At 36.7% G+C, this 22,242-nt stretch overlaps 1 protein-coding gene across 10 annotated transcripts in view; it reads right to left on the bottom strand.

The window, feature by feature from the left end:
• COP1 (COP1 E3 ubiquitin ligase) overlaps positions 1-22,242 on the bottom strand; it is a 290,627-nt gene that overhangs the window by 80,587 nt on the left and 187,798 nt on the right. For 9 of the 10 annotated variants that reach the window (XM_049715673.1, XM_004269788.4, XM_033428139.2 and 6 more), the window contains one exon: positions 16,665-16,781. The exons of the other annotated variant lie outside the window; for it this stretch is intronic. In XM_049715673.1, coding sequence (XP_049571630.1) covers positions 16,665-16,781 — 117 coding nt within the window. The remainder of the gene's footprint in view (positions 1-16,664; positions 16,782-22,242) is intronic. 10 annotated transcript variants of the gene reach the window in all.

Genomic DNA, 22,242 nt, shown 5'->3' with positions numbered 1-22,242 from the left:
CTCAGCGGCCATGGCTCACAGGCCCAGCTGCTCCGCAGCATGTGGGATCTTCTCGGACCGGGGCACGAACCTGTGTCCCCTGCATCGGCAGGTGGACTCTCAACCACTGCGCCACCAGGGAAGCCCTATACTGTCTTTTTAGGCTAAGTCTTATTTAGCATTCTCTCTTCTTTGAAAAAAGGATGTATATAATACAAACATTAATTTAATTTTCTGTGACCAAAATGCGCTAATTGTAAGATATTTTCTCCATTTGAGTTACTATTAAAATTATCAGTATACAATTGATAAAAAACAACAAATCTTGATAATTATTAAACAAAAGTAATATTTTATTAGAAATACAGGTTGTGGCACACCCTCTCCCTCTGCCTTTTGTACTGACTGTGTTCTGGTAACTACAAATGAATATTACCTACTCTTAGAATTCCATTCTTATTGTTCAGCATTAATTCTATTCCTATAGTTCATTTATATATTTATACAGATATAGTCATAGAAATGTAAAATTTCCTCACAGTAATGTCATTCAATTTTTTAAATCCCAAGTTTGTGCCAAAAATCACACAGCCACTTATTATCAAAAATATTTTTAATGATCTGACATCTTTATTGGACCAGTCTTTAATTTTTTATTGAATACAAAGAACTAGAACCATCTACCTTGCTACCTAGTAATGAAGAGTATTTTAAAATCAGAATTTTTGCAAAGTACTAAAACGGGTTTACCAACATCAAATCAAATGTGCAGAAACACAATCCCTTATCCCAAGCACTTGGGGCAGATAAGTTTCATAATTCTGAATTTTTCAGACTTTGAAAGGAAATATGCTTCATATTATGCAACACTCCAAGTAAGGTCTATGTCTACACTCTGTAATCAAATACATTAATATTTCTACTGGAAAACTTATGAACAATTACATGAAGTAGGATATATAAAGATAAGTAGCTCTGTTCTATATCTAATCACACCATCAAATGAAAGTGAGTTTTTGGTATTCAGAGCTTTCTAGATTTTCAAATCGCAGATAATGGACTATGGACCAGTATTAATTATACCTGTTTATTTGTCCAACTGAAGTAAGAAGATCTACGTTCAATATTTGGTGCTAATGGCTTCTTTGCTTTGCTCCCATGGAGCTTGAGAATAAGGAACAATGCAAACGTTTTTTGACAATACTCAGAAGAAGAAAAAAGTCCTTTAAAGAAAAAAAAACTACACCCACTTTCACTCTCTTACTCAACAAATACCTAAAGTAAAAGAACTCAAAGTACAAAATATATTTTTTCTAATGCCATGTTTCTTAATAGAAATACCTGTAAGACAAAGAATGACAGCAAGTTACTCTAGTAACATTTAGAAGAAACATCCCTTTGTCAGATAATCCTGAGGGTTTTACAACCTGGTAAAATGTACGATGTTAAGGTTCATGATAATGAGAAATATGTTTTTCTCTTGTAAAACAGAAAAAAGCTATTATAAAAGTTGAAATATGGGGACTTCCCTGGCGGTCCAGTGGTTAAGACTTCACCTTCTGGGGACTTCCCTGGTGGCGCCTGCCAATGTAGGGGACACAGGTTTGAACCCTGGTCCAGGAAGATCCCACATGCTGCAGAGCAACTAAGCCCGTGCTCCACAACTACTGAAGCTTGTGCTCCAGAGCCTGCATGCCACAAATACTGAGCCCAAGTGCCACAACTACTGAAGTCCGCGCTCCTAGAGTCTGTGCTCCACAACAAGAGAAGCCACCAAAATGAGAAGCCTGTACACTGCAACGAAGAGTAGGCCCTGCTCCCCGCAGCTAGAGAAAGTCCACACACAGCAATGAAGACCCAATGCAGCCTAATTAATTAATTAATTAATTTAAAAAATTAAAAGACTTCACCTTCCAATGCAGGGGGTGCGGGTTCGATCCCTGGTCGAGGAGCTAAGACCCCCACATGCCTTGTGGCCAAAAAAGCAAAACAAAAAACAGAAGCAATACTGGAACAAATTCAATAAAGACTTTAAAAATGGTCCACATCAAAAAAAAAAAAAACTTAAAAAAAAAAAGTTGAAGTGGAAAAGGAGAACTGGAATGATACCTCAGGCTTCACTATCAGGCATATCAACTTACGTATGAAATTTGAGGACCTAAAAGTTGATGTTCTTAAATCTGTAAGTTTCTACACAAACCCTAAATGCTTTTAGTGCTCCATCAGGGTTTTCTTACTCCAGTTTGGAGACCTTTGCTTCAGATTACATGTCAAGTATTTAAGCATGTACTTCTATATGTGAAGATTTTATAAAGCATGTGCCTAAAGGTAGCAGAGTATTTTTACATAGATTTTTTTTCCTGTGCTTTCAGACAAGTGGAATCCAGTGAATGTGATATAGTTGGCTAAAGTACACTGATACTCTATAAGTGATGATTTTTTATAAACAGAAGATGATTAGAGCCTTGATAATTATGTAGAGAAATAGCCTTTATTCATTCAATATCATAAAATTTCCCAGAACAGTGTATTAATTAGCCATTGCCACAAAATTGCTGTGTAACAAACTATTCTAAATTTTAGTAGCTTAGAACAGTCATTTATTTTCACAGATCTGAGGGACAGCTTAGGGTTGGCTGATTTTAGTAGAGCTTATTTATTTGTCTGGAGGTTGGATGATTTGGCTGGGGCAAGTCAGTACCACTCCAAGTGGCTTTCTTCCTCCCCCTGGGACCAGTAGCTAGCTTGAGTATGTTCTCTTCATGGTGATGGCAGAGGGGGAAGAGTAAGCAAGCCCAACTGTGAAAGCATATTTCAAACTTCTGGTCAATTTCACACCTAACCATCACTTGGGCCAAAGCAAGTCACATGGCCAAGTCCAGAGTCAGGGTGGAGTTGTTTCCCACAGTGGGAAAGCACTGTTTAGTGTCAAAGTACATAAATACAGGGAAGGATAAAGAACTGAAACCAAAAATGCAATTTAATATAAATATTAAAATCTGAAACAAATCTTTCAGCATCTTATAATAGCTTAATATTGATTAATAGAGACCAATTAAATTGGCTCTTGGCTCTGTTGTTAGAGTAAAATTTGTAGAGTCTAAAACACAGTTTATATAGCTTAAGATGAATTCAGAACCACTAGAGGAAGAAGTGACTCTTAAAATACTAAGAGGTGCAAGCACTGAATTTACACCTTAGACGGTCACAGAAAGATGAAATAATTATCACTAAACAGAAAGAAAGCTAGCTTAGATAGGATTTCGAGCTTTTGGTTTGTAATACTGACATGCAATCTATATGTTCTATTTTAAACTAAGATCTCTAGGGGCATAAAGAATAGTCACATTTTATTTAATTCAATTAAGCCCTTTAAGATAATATTTTAACCATGGTCTCTGTCTAGTGATATCTAACTCAGACACTAGTACCTAAATTTTATATTTTCTGGAGCAGCCCTTTATAATATAGCCTATTCTCCAATCCTCATTCTAATTCTCCCACTAAAGAAATAATCTGTAAATTACATGATTCATCACTCTACTACTGTGTTAAGTATCAATATATTAAAAAACTAACCTTGCAAACAAAATGTGAAAACACCAAATAAATATTTAAATTCAGAAAAAATGATTTTCAATTTTAAATATTTAAAGTATTTAAATATTTAAAGTATATTTAAATATTTAAAGTATTTAAAGTATATGACAGATTTACAATGATCTAAAACAGTAAGCCACATTTAGAAGTCAATTTTTTAAAACCTCAATGAGGAAAAACACATTTTCTGGAACGCTTTAAGTAAATCACATATATCAGGATGTAAAAACCTTCTCTTATTGAGTGAATATCTGAATAAACAATGACAATCGTATCTATTCTGGCATTAAGCTTATTCTAAAAATTCCCTTAAACATAACCCATCCTAGCTGTCTGTAGGTGCTTGCAGAAAGGAATATAAATGATGTAGCTGAAACTGAAGTGTTAGTGGCTTACTGGGAAGAGAAACAACAAAAATTGATGAAGTCTCAATTTTTTATTAAAAAAAAAAGAGAGAGACTACCATGTATTTTTATTCACTTAAACCATTTTCACTTATAACTGCCAAAAGCTCAATTATAAGAAGTTTCTATTGTAATATCTTAAAAGTATTTAATGATATATTTTATGAATTTTCTATATGCTAAATTTTTAGCATTTGTTTAAACTAGTCTACATCTTTTCCATCTTTTTAAAAAAATTTCTTTCTGATTTGGAAAGTAGCCTGCATATAGACAGTTTATAAACATGTGAAAAGTTTCAACATCTTTTAACTACTACAGTGATTACAACTACAATATTAAAGCCTCCTGTACATCATATTTTTTTTCCTCCTTCTGAGAGGTAACTGCTATATTTGAAGTTAGAATAATTATTTCCTTTTTTTTTTTTTTTTTTTAGTGGTTTGACCACATATTCCTATGGTCAATGTACATATTCCTAAACACTGTAGTTTGTTTTACATGCTCATGAATAGAATTGTACTGTGCATTTTTCTGTGACTTTCATTCAACATTTATTATGCTTGTTACTCATCCACATCAGTTCATGGAGCTGCAGTTCATTCATTTTCACTGTTGAATGTTCTACAGTGTGAATATGCAACTACATACATTATTTAAATACATGTTTCTCTAGGGCAAGGTTTCTCAAACTTTAGAGTGCGTAAGAATTACCTGGGGAGCCTGTTAAAAAACAGGTTCCTGGGGTCCACCTTCAGAAATTCTGATTCAGTAGGTCTTGGTCAGGGTGTTAGAATTTGCATTTCTTACAAGCTCCTAGGTGATGCTGATGCTGATGCTGTGCAGAATACGCTTTGAAGAGCAAAGCTGTAGGATGTATTTATCATTTCCTTATTTATTTGAAAGAGTTCTTCATGTAATATAGATATGAAGATTTCTGTCATTTATATGTGTTCTACATATTTTCTCCCAATTACTGACTTTTTAAGAAATTATTTTCCAGGTATTATTTGGTAAATAGAAGTTTTTAATTTTACTGTAGCCAAATTTATCTACCTTTTATTTATGGCTTATACCTTTTGTATCTTAAAGCCATCCCTATTACAAGATCATGAAGATATTCTCTTAACTCATTTTCTAAATACTTTATATTTTGCTATTCACATCTAGGTTGTGTGGTGACCTGGAATCGACTGTGTATTGTATGGCGCATGAATTACGACATCATTTTCCCACACCAATTGTCCAACTATGAAAATTCCATATTTTCCAAACTCCTATGCAATATGATCTTTGCCAGGTATCAAACATCCATGCATTTGTAAGTCTATTTTTGGTTCTGTTCCACTAGTCTATCTATTCCTGTGCCAAAATAAAACTGTTTTCATTTATCTTTCCTTACCCTTGTTTTAAATGTGTCTCTTGTAAAGAGTATATTATTGCATTTTGAACATTTTAACTAGTCTGTTAATCTGCACCTTTAACTTGCAGCTGTTAAGTCGTTTCCATTTACAATAATTAGATACATCTGAATTTCTATCAGCTTATTTTCTGTTTTTAGCTATCCCAAATATTCTATGCTTCTCCCCCTTTCCATTCTCATTTCCTTTATGATTAGCCAAATATTCTACTCCTCCCCCCCGACCCCAGTAATAATTTGAATTTTGTGCTTTGCTTCTATTATTTTAATGATCTTTCTAGAAAGCGTATCATGTATTTCGTATTTTCCCGTATTTGTAGTGACTGCTCAATATTAGTTTCAAAAAATGAATGATCATGTCTATCATATTAGTAACAACTGAATAATAAATGCCTGACTTTAAAATATTTCTGCATTTAATATGAATATAAAATTTCCTGTGAAGCCCATTTTTTAAAAAAATCTAGCTAAACGACACTTACAGCCTGGAAGGCAAGACAGACATAAACAGGTGAAAGATTTACTAGGTGCCTCAAAGTTGTTCTTAAATTCTAGACTATCAAAAGTAGATTTTACAACAAAATAATAGAATAGTTTGTTTCTTGAATATTGGCGTTATGCATGTCACCTCCATTTGCATTCACACAGATTACTTAGAAACTTGAAAACAAAATGTCCTTGATGTAGTATAGGTAACTGAAACACATGTTCATGAATGCTCTGATGCTAATTAAGATTTGTTAAATAAATATTCAGACATTTAATTTATTTAAATGTGAAGGAAAAGACATCCCCACTGGCAACCACTATATAAAATAAAAAACAAGGCAGATTTATGAACCTAACAAACCTAAAATATTTCCCATTAAATAAAGAAGACAGAAAAAATGTTTAAGATATCCTGAGCACTTACATATCTATCAAATTTCTCCATGTTAGCTCTATAAAATGAAACTAAACTAAACACCAGGTTCTTAAGTTGAAAGGGATGAATTATATTTTGGGGACAGATATAGGAGGAAGGCATGGAAGAGCAGAAGGTAGTCCAAAAATTCACATCAGAGATCTAAAGATAACCTAAAACTATGTGTATTTTACATAATGTACATGTTCATCTTTTAAAATCCATCTTGATTTTTAAAAACAACAAATATTCTAAAAAAGAAAAATACCTATTGGTCATCTCCACAAAAAAAGCTCCCTATCTATGGAAAGACACTTGTAAAAGTATTTTAAGAAGTACCTCTGAAGAGACAATTTAATAATGTGTGATCAAGGGGAACTTAAGCTTTATCTGTAACATATCAAAGTTGAGAATGAGGATTTAACCTTGTACTACTTGTATAATTAAATATAAACAATTTTTAAATGATTACATACATTTTTTAAAGTAGAAGATACATATGTAAGATACGTAGTCTCAACTTTACTGAGAATCAAGAAATCTTTATGAAAGACGAAGCTTCTCAGTGAAAATTTTCAAAGAATAAACAACATAAGTCAAGTATAAGGAACACTGAAGGCAATCATGGAGCGCCTAGAACAGGAAGCAAAGGACTCTGTATTTATTCTTTAAACAATAAGAAACCACTGCAAGTTTGAGAGTCAGGAAAGTAATATCAGTACTTAAAAATTAATTAATCAACAAAACCAAACCAACCAAAAAGGTTATTTTTTCCTTTTGAAGACTAAGAGTTATCACATATCAAATCGCAAAAACTAGCAAGTATTGAAAATGGGAAAACAAATGGTATATGTTTATGTGTATGAACTGTTTAGTTTGCTGACAGTAACAAAGAGTTTACAGCAACCAAAACTGAAAATGTTTGTTGAGAACACAGTTTAAATAGAATATTTCAGAATTCCTGTTTGTTTGTTCTAGAAACATTATTCCTTCCCAGTGAATATGTTATTAGTATAACTATCAATCTTGAATCAGAATAATATGAATCTTACCTTTGATTTATATCACTAATTTCTGGGGGGAAAAACACAACTATTATTACTTTAAAGAATATAACTTAGGAGTACCCACATTTCCTATGTGTTATACTAATTACAGTTTTAAAACTTGCAAAATGCTTCAAGTTAGTAAGTAAGCAACTCTACCATTCTATTAAAACCACAGATGGTAGTAGTTCTATTTATTTTAGTCTTACAATGTTCTCTCAAACTGGCTTTAGAGAAGATGAATTGGAAAGAAATGGTTTTTCTACCTTTTTCTACTCAATAAGAAAACATCATGTAGTAATCAACTAACAAGACAATTAATAAACACCTTTACCGTTAGGTCAAAAAACTTGCTCTGCTGAATGGATACAAAAACAAGACCGTATATATGTTGTCTACAAGAGACCCACTTCAGACCTAGGGACACACCACACACAGACTGAAAGTGAGGGGATGGAAAAAGATATTCCATGCAAAAGGAAATCAAAAGAAAGCTGGAGGGATTCCCTGGTGGTGCAGTGGTTGAGAATCTGCCTGCTAATGCAGGGGACACGGGTTTGAGACCTGGTCTGGGAGGATGCCACATGCCGCGGGGCAACTAGGCCCGTGAGCCACAACTACTGAGCCTGCGCGTCTGGAGCCTGTGCTCCACAACAAGAGAGGCCGCGATAGTGAGAGGCCTGTGCACCGTCATGAAGAGTGGCTCCCGCTTGCCACAACTAGAGAAAGCCCTCAGACAAAAACGAAGACCCAACACAGCAAAAATAAATTAATTAATAAACTTCTACCCCCAACATCTTCTAAAAAAAAAAAAAGAAAGCTGCAGTAGCAATTCTCATATCAGACAAAATAGACTTTAAAATAAAGACTATTACAAGAGACAAGGAAGGACACTACATAATGATCAAGGGATCAATCCAAGAAGAAGATATAACAAATATAGATATATATGCACCCAACATAGGAGCACCTCAATACATAAGGCAACTGCTTACAGCTATAAAAGAGGAAATCGACAGTGACACAATAATAGTGGGGAATTTTAACACCTCACTTACACCAAATGACAGATCAAACAAACAGAAAATTAATAAGGAAACACAAGCTTTAAATGACACAACAGACCTGATAGATTTAATTGATATTTATAGGACATTCCATCCAAAAACAGCAGATTACACTTTCTTCTCAAGTGCGCATGGAACAATCTCCAGGATAGATCATACCTTGGGTCACAACTCAAGACTCAGTAAATCTAAGAAAATTGAAATCATATCAAGCATCTTTTCTAATCACAACGCTATGAGATTAGAAATCAATTACAGGGAAAAAAACGTAAAAAACACAAACACATGGAGGCTGAACAATACGTTATTAAATAACAAAGAGATCAATGAAGAAATCAAAGAGCAAATCAAAAAACACCTAGAGACAAATGAAAATGAAAACACGACTATCCAAAACCTATGGGATGCAGCAAAAGCAGTTCTAAGAGGGAAGTTTATAGCAATACAATCCTACCTCAAGAAACAAGAAAAATCTCAAATAAACAACCTAACCTTACACCTAAAGCAACTAAAGAAAGAACAAACAAAACCCAAAGTTAGCAGAAGGAAAGAAATCATAAAAATCAGAACAAAAATAAATGAAATAGAAACAAAGAATGCAACAACAAACATCAATAAAACTAAAAGTTGGTTCTTTGAGAAGATTAACAAAATTGATAAACCATTAGCCAGACTCATCCAGAAAAAGAGGGAGAGGACTCAAATCAATAAAATTAGAAATGAAAGAGGAGAAGTTACAACAGACACTGAAGAAATACAAAGCATCCTAAGAGACTACTACAAGCAACTCTATGGCAATAAAATGGACAACCTGGAAGAAATGGACAAATTCTTAGAAAGGCATAGCCTTCCAAGACTGAACGAGGAAAAAACAGAAAATATGAACAGACCAATCACAAGTAATGAAGTTGAAACTGTGATTAAAAACCTTCCAACAAACAAAAGTCCACGACCACATGGTTTCACAGGTGAATTCTATCAAACATTTAGAGAAGAGCTAACACCCATCCTTCTTAAACTCTTCCAAAAAACTGCAGAGGAAGGAACACTCCCAAACTCATTATAGGAGGCCACCATCACCCTGATACCAAAACTAGACAAAGATACTACCAAAAAAGAAATTTACAGAACAATATCACTCATGAATATACATGCAAAATTCCTCAACAAATAACTAGCTAACAGAATCCAACAACACATTAAAAGGATCATACACCATGATCAAGTGGGATATATCCCAGAGAGGCAAGGATTCTTCAATATATGCAAATCAATCAATGTGATACACCATACTAACAAACTGAAGAAGAAAAACCAAATGATCACCACAATAGATGCAGAAAAAGCTTCTGACAAAATTCAACACCCATTTATGATAAAAACTCTCCAGAAAGCGGGCACAGATGGAACCTACCTCAACATAATAAAGGCCATATACGACAAACCCACAGCAAACATCATTCTCAATGGAGAAAAACTGAAAGCATTTCCTCTAAGATCAGGAAGAAGACAAGTATGTCCACTCTTACCACTATTATTCAACATAGTTTTGGAAGTTCAAGCCACAGCAATCAGAGAAGAAAAAGAGATAAAATGAATACAAATTGGAAAAGAAGTAAAACTGTCACTGTTTGCAGATGACATGATACTATACATAGAGAATCCTAAAGATGCCACCAATAAACTACTAGAGCTAATCAATGAATTCGGTAAAGTAGCAGGATACAAATTTAATGCACAGAAATCTCTTGCATTCCTATACACTCATGATGAAAAATCTTAAAGAGAAATTAAGGAAACACTCCCATTTACCACTGCAACAACAAAAAATAAAATACCTAGGAATAAACCTAGGTAGGGAGACAAAAGACCTGTATGCAGAAAACTATAAGACACTGATGAAAGAAATTAAAACACAAAAAGAAGAGGAGATATATACCATGTTTTTGGATTGGAAGAATCAACATTGTGAAAACGACTATACTACCAAAAGCAATCTACAGATTCAATGCAATCCCTGTCAAATTACCAAAGGCATTTTTTACAGAACTAGAACAAATAATCTTAAAATTTGTATGCAGGCACAAAAGACCCTGAATAGCCAAAGCGGTCTTGCGGGAAAAAAAGAGGGCTGGAGGAATCAGACTCCCTGACTTCAGACTATACTACATGCTACAATAACCAAGACAATATCGTTCTGGCACAAAAACAGAAATAAAGATCAATGGAACAGGATAGAAAGCCTCGAGATAAACCCACAAACCTATGGTCAACTAATCTATGACAAACGAGGCAAGGATATACAATGGTGAAAAAACAGTCTCTTCAATAAATGGTGCTAGGAAAACTGGACAGTCACATGTAAAATGAAATTAGAACACTCCCTAACACCATACACAGAAAGAAACTCAAACTGGATAAGAGACCTAAATGTAAGAACAGACACTATAAAACTCTTAGAGGAAAACATAGGAAGAACACATTTGACATAAATCACAGCAAGATCTTTTTTGATCCACTTCCTAGAATGGAAATAAAAAGAAAAATAAACAAAGGGGACCTAATGAAACTTAAAAGCATTTGCACAGCAAAGGAAACTACAAACAAGATGAAAAGACAACACTCAGAATGGGAGAAAATATTTGCAAATGAATCGACGGACAAAGGATTAATCCCCAAAATATATAAACAGCTCATGCAGCTCAGTATTAAAAAAACAAACAACCCAATCCAAAAATGGGCAGAAGACCTAAATAGACATTTCTCCAAAGAAGACATGCAGATGGCCAAGAAGCACATGAAAAGCTGCTGAACATCACTAATTATTAGTGATATGCAAATCAAAACTGCAATGAGATATCACCTCATACCAGTTAGAATGGGCATCATCAGAAAAATTACAAACAATAAATGCTGGAGAGGGCGTGGAGAAAAGGGAACCCTCTTGCACAGTTGGTAGGAATGTAATTGATAGAGCCACTATGGAGAATAGTATGTAGGTTCCTTCAAAAACTAAAAATAGAACTACCGTATGACCCAGCAATCCCACTACTGGGCATATACCCTGAGAAAACCATAATTCAAAAAGACACATGCACCCCATGTTCATTGCAGCACTATTTACAGTAGCCAGGGCATGGAAGCAACCTAAATGCCCATTGACAGATGAATGGATAAAGAAAATGTGGTACATATATACAATGGAATATTACTAAGCCATAAAAAGGAACGAAATTGGGTCATTTGTAGAGACGTGGATGGATTTAGAAACTGTCATACAGAGTGAAGTAAGTCAGAAAGAGAAAAACAGATATCATATATTAACGCATATATGTGGAACCTAGAAAAATGGTACAGATGAACTGGTTTTCACAGCAAAAATTGAGACACAGATGTAGAGAACAAACGTATGAACACCAAGGGGGGAAAGTGGCGGTGGGAGGGTGGTGGTGTGGTGAATTGGGAGATTGGATTGACATATATATACTTATATGTATAAAATGGATAACTAATAAGAAACTGCTATATAAAAAAATAAAATAAAATTTAAAAATTAAAAAAAGAAGAAATAAGACATTCCCCATGACGATTTTAAGAAAAAAATGAAAAGGAAAGAAAAAAAGAAATGAAGGAAACAACAGCAAAGATCAATAACCCTAAAAGTTGGTTTTTGAGAAGATAAACAAAATTTATAAACCATTAGCCAGACTCATCAAGAAAAGAAGGGAGAAGATGCAAATCAACAGAATTAGAAATGAAAAACGAGAAGTAACAAATGACACTGCAGAAATACACATGATCATGAGAGCTTACTACAAGCACCTATATGCCAATAAAATGGACAACCTGGAAGAGATGGACAATATCTTAGAAAAGCACAACTTTCCAAGACTGAACCAGGAAGAAATAGAAAATATAAACAGACAAATCACAATCACTGAAATTGAGACTGTGATTAAAAATCTTCCAACAAACAAAAGCCCAGGTCCAGATGGTTTCACAGGAGAATTCTATCAAACATTTAGAGAAGACCTAACACCTATCCTTCTCAAACTCTTTCAAAAGATATCAGAGGGAGGAACACTCCCAAACTCATTATACGAGGCCACCATCACCCTGATACCAAAATCAGACAAAGATGTCAAAAAGAAAGAAAACTACAGGCCAATATCGCTGATGAACATAGATGCAAAAATCCTCAACAAAATACTAGCAAACAGACTCCAACAGCACATTAAAAGAATCATACACCACAATCAAGTGGGGTTTACCCCAGGAATGCAAGGATTTTTCAGTATATGCAAATCAATCAATGTGATAAACCATATTAACAGGTTGAAGGAGAAAAACCATATGATCATCTCAATAGATGTAGAAAAAGCTTTCCACAAATTTCAACACCCATTTATGATAAAAACCCTCCAGAAAGTAGGCATAGAGGGAACTTACCTCAACATAATAAAGGCCATATATGACAAACCCACAGCCAATATCATTCTCAATGGTGAAAAACTGAAAGCATTTCCTCTAAGATGAAGAACAAGACAAGGTTGTCCACTCTCACCACTATTATTCAACATAGTTTTGGAGGTTTTAGTCAAAGCAATGAGAGAAAAAAAAGACAAAAAAGGAATACAAATCAGAAAAGGAGATGTAAACCTGTCACTGTTTGCAGGTGGCATGATACTATACATAGAGAATCCTAAAGATGCCACCAGAAAACTACTAGAGCTAATGAATGAATTTGGTAAAGTTGCAGGATACAAAATTAATGCACAGAAATCTTTTGCCTTCCTATACACTAATAATGAAAGATCCAAAAGAGAAATTAAGGAAACACTCCCATTTACCATTGCAACAAAAATACCTAGGAATAAACCTACCTAAGGAGACAAATGGCCTGTATGCAGAAAACTATAAGACACTGATGAAAGAAATTAAAGATGACACAAACAGATGGAGAGATATACAATGTTCTTGGATTGGAAGAGTCAACATTGTGAAAAGGACTATACTACCCAAAGCAATCTACAGATTCAGTGCAATCCCTATCAAACTACCACTGACATTTTTCACAGAACTAGAACAAAAAATTTCACAATTTGTATGGAAACACAAAAGACCCCGAATAGCCAAAGCAATCTTGAGAAAGAAAAACGGGCTGGAGGAATCAGGCTCCCGGACCTCAGACTATACTACAAAGCTACAGTAATCAAGACAGTATGGTGCTTCCCTGGTGGCGCAGTGGTTGAGAACCTGCCTGCCAATGCAGGGGACACGGGTTCGAGCCCTGGTCTGGGAAGATCCCACATGCCGTGGAGCAACTGGGCCCGTGAGCCACAACTACTGAGCCTGTGCATCTAGAGCCTGTGCTCCACAACAAGAGAGGCTGCGATAGTGAGAGGCCCACGCACTGCGATGAAGAGTGGCTCCCGCTTGCCACAACTAGAGAAAGCCCTCGCACAGAAACGAAGACCCAACAAAGCAAAAATAAATAAATAAATAATAAAAATAAAGGAATTCCTTAAAAAAAAAAAAAGACAGTATGGTACTGGCACAAAACCTGGAATATAGATCAACAGAATAGGATAGAAAGCCCAGAGATAAACCCACACACATATGGTCACCGTATCTTTGATAAAGGAGGGAAGAATATACAATGGAGAAGAAACAGACTCTTCAATAAGTGGTGCTGGGAAAACTGGACAGCTACATGTAAAAGAATGAAATTAGAACACTCCCTAACACCATACACAAAAATAAAGTCAAAATGGATTAAAGACCTAAATGTAAGGCTAGACACTATAATCTCTTAGAGGAAAACATAGGCAGAACACTCTATGACATAAATCACAGCAAGATCCTTTTTGACCCACCTCCTAGAGAAATGAAAATAAAAACAAAAATAAACAAATGGGACCTAATGAAACTTAAAAGCTTTTGCACAGCAAAGGAATAACTAAACAAGACGAAGACAACTTTCAGAATGGGAGAAAACAGATACAAATGAAGCAACTGACAAAGGACTAATCTCCAAAATTTAGAAGCGGCTCCTGCAGCTCAATATCGTAAAAACAAACAACCCAATCCAAAGATGGGCAGAAGACCTAAACAGACATTTCTCCAAAGAAGATATACAGATTGCCAACAAACACATGAAAGGACGCTCAACATCACTAACCATTAGAGAAATGCAAATCAAAACTCTGATGAGGTAGCACCTCACACCAGTCAGAATGGCCATCAACAAAAAATCCACAAACAATAAAGGCTGGAGAGCGTGTGGATAAAAGGGAACCCTCTTGCACTGTTGGTGGGAATGTAAATTGATAGAGCCACTATGGAGAACAGTATGGAGCTTCCCTAAAAAACTACAAATAGAACTACCATACGACCCAGCAATCCCACTACTTGGCATATACCCTGAGAAAACCATAATTCAAAAAGAGTCATGTACCACAGTGTTCATTGCAGCTCTATTTACAATAGCCAGGACATGGAAGCAACCTAAGTGTCCATCGACAGATGAATGGATAAAGAAGATGTGGCACATAGATACAATGGAATATTACTCAGCCATAAGAAGATATGAAACTGAGTTATTTGTCGTGAGGTGGATGGACCTAGAGTGTGTCATACAGAGTGAAGTAAGTCAGAAAGAGAAAACCAGTACCATATGCTAACACATATATATGGAATCTTAAAAAGAAAAAAAAAGAGAAGGTTATGAAGAACCTAGGAGCAGGAGAGGAATAAAGATGCAGACGTAGAGAATGGACTTGAGGACATGGACGGGGAGGGGGAAGGGTAAGCCTGGATGAAGTGAGAGAGTGGCATGGACTTATATACACTACCAAATGTAAAATAGATAGCTAGTGGGAAGCAGCCTCATAGCACAGGCAGATCAGCTCAGTGCTCTGTGACCACCTAGAGGGGTGGGATAGGGAGGGTGGGAGGGAGATGCAAGAGGGAGGGGATATGGGGATATATGTATACATATAGCTGATTCACTCTGTTATAAAGCAGAAACTAACACACCATTGTAAAGCCATTATACTCCAATAAAGATGTTAAAAAAGAAATAAAAACTCATAACCAAAAAAAAAAATTGATGGCCATTGGTGAGTATGTTTATAATATTAAAAACTCAAAAAGCTACTCTAATTAAATCACTGATAAAATATTAATTAATAATAATAACTAAGTAATTATTGAGCATCATTTTCGAAGAGCTTTACAGACAGCATCTTCCTTTCATAATCGTCATAAGAGACCCAAAAGGCTATCTCTATTTTAAAGATAAGGAAATTGGGGAGAGAAGTTAATCAATTTGCCCAAAGTAACATTTCTAGTCAGAGACAAAACAGGGATTTAAATAAGGGAATAGTAGGTCCCAATGGAAAAGAGCAGCATGTGGGGGAAAAAAAAAATCTATCTGCTAATGAAAAGAGAATTCTACCCACATATACATGTTCATCCATACCCTCCTGGAATTTAATTATGAAATTATGCCAGTATGCAAGTGAAATAAATAGTAAGTTGGAATAAGGAAAAGATGTTATGACAAATTAAGATTTAAATTTACCTTTTTACAAGGTAATATTGTGTTCATGATATGGCGCTAGATCATCTTTTTTTTTTTTTTTTTTTTTACTCAAGATTATCAATAAAAAAAGGAATCAAGAATCAAGGAGATTTAACAATGCTAAAGTTAAATTACAGTTGTTTACTGCTTTAGTAAACATTCAAGGTAGGAATTCAGATACAGAAGACAAAGGAATTATGAGTAAAAGTGACCATATAATTTATCTTCCAACCCATAACACTTTTGAGAATGAAAGAAAGCCCTACCAGTAATTATGATGGTAAGACAAATTGAAGGAATTATTAGGTTTCCTTTAATTAAAAAAAAAAAGGTTTCCTGTGTCTAAACAATACAGCTTCATTGTTTAAACATCATTTTGACCTAAGTTTTAAACAAATAAGCATTATTCATGCATGCAAAGACTCAGAGGAACAACAACAAAAATAATCAACAAACCCATCTCTATGTATTAGACATGGGAGACAGAACACTGAAATTAAGGCACAGCAATTAATGAGTAAAAATGGCATACCACATAGTTCTAATTTAGAGTATAATAATGAAAATAAAGTTTAAACCTACAAAGTTATTCATTTTAAAACGTTCTTTTATCTTAGTCATGAAAACCACCAACAAAAGAAGACAAATCTTTCATTTCTTACCTGCACAGCCGAAAGCCAGATGGTATCTAGAAGAGGGGCTGAATTTAACACAGCACACGTTAGCCTTCGCCTCAATGCTTGCCACCGAGTTGTCTAGGTTGGTAGACCATAGCTTCACTAAGAGTAAGGAACAATAAAAATGAAAATAAACAATACATAGGCCAGTGCTTCTGTAACTGAGAAAGTCTGCTTATTGCTACAGCTGTCTTTTCATGCTAATCTAAGCATTTTGGTTTACTAGGATCAAAAATGTTTAACCTGAATGAATGAATAATAGAACTGTATATTTAAACCAACAGAACTTAGTTTCAAAGTCAGAAAATATTATATAATCAATATATCTCATAACTAAGGCATAAAAGACAGGTTAAAACAAAGCAATCTGAAATACATGTGTATTTGCCTTAGTATTCTTTAAATAGTGTGTGTGTGTATGTGTGTGTATGTGTGTATGAGTAAGGCAACTACATGGTTTATCATCCAACCTATTACACTTTTGAGAACCTCACATACACACACACACACACACATTTTCACATGTACGATATATATCAGATTGTATATATGATATAAACACAAATATCTTTTATTAAAGTACCTGGGAGCAGTTCTTATTTCATCTTTCAATTAAGAATTCCATGATTTTAAAATTTTACATGGGAACTTAGTTGTATGATTTAGTACGTCTAAAGTAACAGATGGGAGGACTTCCGGGAAGATGGCGGAAGAGTAAGACGCGGAGATCACCTTCCTCCCCACAGATACACCAGAAATACATCTACGCGTGGAACAACTCCTACGGAGCACCTACTGAACGCTGGCAGAAGACCTCAGACCTCCCAAAAGGCAAGGAACCCCCCACGTACCTGGTTAGGGCAAAAGAAAAAACTAAACAGAGACAAAAGGATAGGGACGGGTCCTGCACCACCGGGAGAGAGCTGTGAAGGAGGAAAAGTGTCCACACACTAGGAAGCCCCTTCGCGGGTGGAGACTTCGGGAGGCGGAGTGGGGGAGCTTGGGAGCCGCGGAGCAGAGCACAGCAACAGGGGGGCAGAGGGCAAAGCGGACAGATTCCAGCGCAGAGGATCGGGGCGACCGGCACTCACCAGCCGAGAGGCTTGTCTGCTCGCCCGCCAGGGCGGGCGGGACTGGGAGCTGAGGCTCCGGCTTTTGTCGGAGCACCGGGAGAGGACTGAGGTTGGCGGCGTGATCACAGCCTGCAGGGCGTTAGTGCACTGCGGCTAGCCGGGAGAGAGTCCGGGGAAAAGTCTGGACCTGCCGAAGAGGCAAGAGACTTTTACGTCCTTCTTTGTTTCCTGGTGCACGAGGAGAGGGGATTAAGAACGCTGCTTGAGAGAGCTCCAGGGACGGGCGCGAGCCGCGGCTAAAAGTGCGGAGCCCAGAGACAGACATGAGACGCTAAGGCCGCTGCTGCCGCCACCAGGAGGCCTGTGTGCGAACACAGGTCACTAGCCACACGCCCTTCCGGGGAGCCTGTGCAGCCCGCCACTGCCAGGGTCCCGGGATCCAGGGACAACTCCCCCGGGAGAACGCACGGCGCGCCTCAGGCTGCAACGTCACGCCGGCCTCTGCCACCGCAGGCCCACCCCACATTCCGTGACCCTCCCTACCCCCCGGCCTGAGTGAGCCAGAGCCTCCGAATCAGCGGCTCCTTTAACCCCGTCCTGTCTGAGCAAAGAACAGACGCCCTCCGGCGACCTACAGGCACAGGCGGGGCCAAATCCAAAGCTGAGCCCCTGGGAACTGTGAGAACAAAGAAGAGAAAGGGAAATCTCTCCCAGCAGCCTCAGAAGCAGCGGATTAAAGCTCCACAATCAACTTGATATACCCTGCATCTGTGGAATACCTGAATAGACAAGGAATCATCCCAAATTAAGGAGCCCTGTGGATGAAAGGCTCTTGGTGCTGCAGCCAGGAGTCAGTGCTGTGCCTCTGAGGTGGGAGAACCAACTTCAGGACACTGGTCCACAAGAGGCCTCCCAGCTGCACATAATATCAAACAGCAAAAATCTCTGAGAGATCTCCATCTCAACGCCAGCACCCAGCTTCACTCAACGACCAGCAAGCTACAGTGCTGGACATCCTATGCCAAACAACTAGCAAGACAGGAACACAACCCCACCCATTAGCAGAGAGGCTGCCCAAAATCATAATAAGTCTACAGACACCCCAAAACACACCACCAGACGTGGACCTGCCCACCAGAAAGACAAGATCCAGCCTCATCCACCAGAACACAGGCACTAGTACCCTCCACCAGGAAGCCTACACAACCCACTGAACCAACCTTAGCCACTGGGGACAGACACAAAAAACAACAGGAACTACGAACCTTCAGCCTGCAAAAAAGGAGACCCCAAACACAGTAAGATAAGCAAAATGAAAAGACAGAAAAACACACAGCAGATGAAGGAGCAAGATAAAAACCCACCAGACCTAACAAATGAAGAGGAAATAGGCAGTCTACCTGAAAAAGAATTCAGAATAATGATAGTAAGGTTGATCCGAAATCTTGGAGATAGAATGGACAATAGAATGGACAAAATGCAAGAATCAGTTAACAAGGACCTAGAAGAACTAAAGATGAAACAAGCAACGATGAACAACACAATAAATGAAATTAAAAGTACTCTAGATGGGATCAATAGCAGAATAACTGAGGCAGAAGAACGGATAAGTGACCTGGAAGATAAAATAGTGGAAATAACTACTGCAGAGCAGAATAAAGAAAAAAGAATGAAAAGAACTGAGGACAGTCTCAGAGACCTCTGGGACAACATTAAACGCACCAACGTTCGAATTATAGGGGTTCCAGAAGAAGAAGAGAAAAAGAAAGGGACTGAGAAAATATTTGAAGAGATTATAGTTGAAAACTTCCCTAATATGGGAAAGGAAATAGTTAATCAAGTCCAGGAAGCACAGAGAGTCCCATACAGGATAAATCCAAGGAGAAATACGCCAAGACAGATGTTAATCAAACAGTCAAAAATTAAATACAAAGAAAACATATTAAAAGCAGCAAGGGAAAAACAACAAATAACACACAAGGGAATCCCCATAAGGTTAACAGCTGATCTTTCAGCAGAAACTCTGCAAGCCAGAAGGGAGTGGCAGGACATATTGAAAGTGTTGAAGGAGAAAAACCTGCAACCAAGATTACTCTACCCAGCAAGGATCTCATTCAGATTTGATGGAGAAATTAAAACCTTTACAGACAAGCAAAAGCTGAGAGAGTTCAGCACCACCAAACCAGCTCTACAACAACTGCTAAAGGAACTTCTCTAGGCAAGAAACACAAAAGAAGGAAAAGACCTACAATAATGAACCCAAAACAATTAAGAAAATGGGAATGGGAACACACATATCGATAATTACCTTAAATGTAAATGGACTAAATGCTCCCACCAAAAGACACAGATTGGCTGAATGGATACAAAAACAAGACCCATATATTTGCTGTCTACAAGAGACCCACTTCAGACCCAGAGACACATACAGACTGAAAGTAAGGGGATGGAAAAAGGTATTTCATGCAAATGGAAACCAAAAGAAAGCTGGAGTAGCAATTCTCATATCAGACAAAATAGACTTTAAAACAAAGACTATTAGAAGAGACAAAGAAGGACACTACATAATGATCAAGGGATCGATCCAAGAGGAAGATATAACAATTGTAAATATTTATGCACCCAACATAGGTGCACCTCAATACATAAGGCAAATACTGACAACCATAAAAGGGGAAATCGACAGTAACACATTCCTAGTAGGGGACTTTAACACCCCACTTTCACCAATGGACAGACCATCCAAAATGAAAATAAATAAGGAAACACAAGCTTTAAATGATACATTAAACAAGATGGACTTAATTGATATTTATAGGACATTCCATCCAAAAACAACAGAATACACATTTTTCTCAAGTGCTCATGGAACATTCTCCAGGATAGATCATATCTTGGGTCACAAATCAAGCCTTGGTAAATTTAAGAAAATTGAAATTGTATCAAGTATCTTTTCTGACCACAACGCTATGAGACTCGATATCAATTACAGGAGAAGATCTGTAAAAAATACAAACACATGGAGGCTAAACAATACACTACTTAATAACGAAGTGATCACTGAAGAAATCAAAGAGGAAATCAAAAAATACCTAGAAACAAATGACAATGGAGACACGATGACTCAAAATCTATGGGATGCAGCAAAAGCAGTTCTAAGAGGGAAGTTTATAGCAATACAATCTTACCTTAAGAAACAGGAAACATCTCGAATAAACAACCTAACCTTGCACCTAAAGCAATTAGAGAAAGAAGAACAAAAAAACCCCAAAGTTAGCAGGAGGAAAGAAATCATAAAAATCAGATCAGAAATAAATGAAAAAGAAATGAAGGAAACGATAGCAAAGATCAATAAAACTAAAAGGTGGTTCTTTGAAAGGATAAACAAAATTGATAAACCATTAGCCAGACTCATCAAGAAAAAAAGGGAGAAGACACAAATCAATAGAACTAGAAATGAAAAAGGAGAAGTAACAACTGACACTGCAGAAATACAAAAGATCATGACAGATTACTACAAGCAACTCTATGCCAATAAAATGGACAATCTGGAAGAAATGGACAAATTCTTAGAAAGGCACAACCTGCCAAGACTGAATCAGGAAGAAATAGAAAATATGAACAGACCAATCACAAGCACTGAAATTGAAACTGTGATTAAAAACCTTCCAACAAACAAAAGCCCAGGATCAGATGGCTTCACAGGCGAATTCTATCAAACATTTAGAGAAGAGCTATCACCTATCCTTCTCAGACTCTTCCAAAATATAGCAGAGGGAGGAACACTCCCCAACTCATTCTACGAGGCCACCATCACCCTGATACCAAAACCAGACAAGGATGTCACAAAGAAAGAAAACTACAGGCCAATATCACTGATGAACATAGATGCAAAGATCCTCAACAAAATACTAGCAAACAGAATCCAACAGCACATTAAACAGATCATACACCATGATCAAGTGGGGTTTATTCCAGGAATGCAAGGATTCTTCAATATACGCAAATCAATCAACGTGATACACCATATTAACAAATTGAAGGAGAAAAACCATATGATCATCTCAATAGATGCAGAGAAAGCTTTTGACAAAATTCAACACCAGTTTATGATAAAAACCCTGCAGAAAGTAGGCATAGAGGGAACTTTCCTCAACATAATAAAGGCCATATATGACAAACCCACAGCCAACATCGTCCTCAATGGTGAAAAACTGAAAGCATTTCCACTAAGATCAGGAACAAGACAAGGTTGCCCACTCTCACCACTCTTATTCAACATAGTTTTGGAAGTTTTAGCCACAGCAATCAGAGAAGAAAAGGAAATAAAAGGAATCCAAATCGGAAAAGAAGAAGTAAAGCTGTTACTGTTTGCAGATCACACGATACTATACATACAGAATCCTAAAGAGGCTACCAGAAAACTACTAGAGCTAATCAATGAATTTGGTAAAGTAGCAGGATACAAAATTAATGCACAGAAATCTCTG

This window comes from Orcinus orca, chromosome 1 (genome assembly GCF_937001465.1).
Source record: "Orcinus orca chromosome 1, mOrcOrc1.1, whole genome shotgun sequence".
Lineage (NCBI taxonomy): Eukaryota > Metazoa > Chordata > Mammalia > Artiodactyla > Delphinidae > Orcinus > Orcinus orca.
Note: the sequence above shows the minus strand (reverse complement) of the source record. Positions and strands in the feature narration are given on the sequence as shown.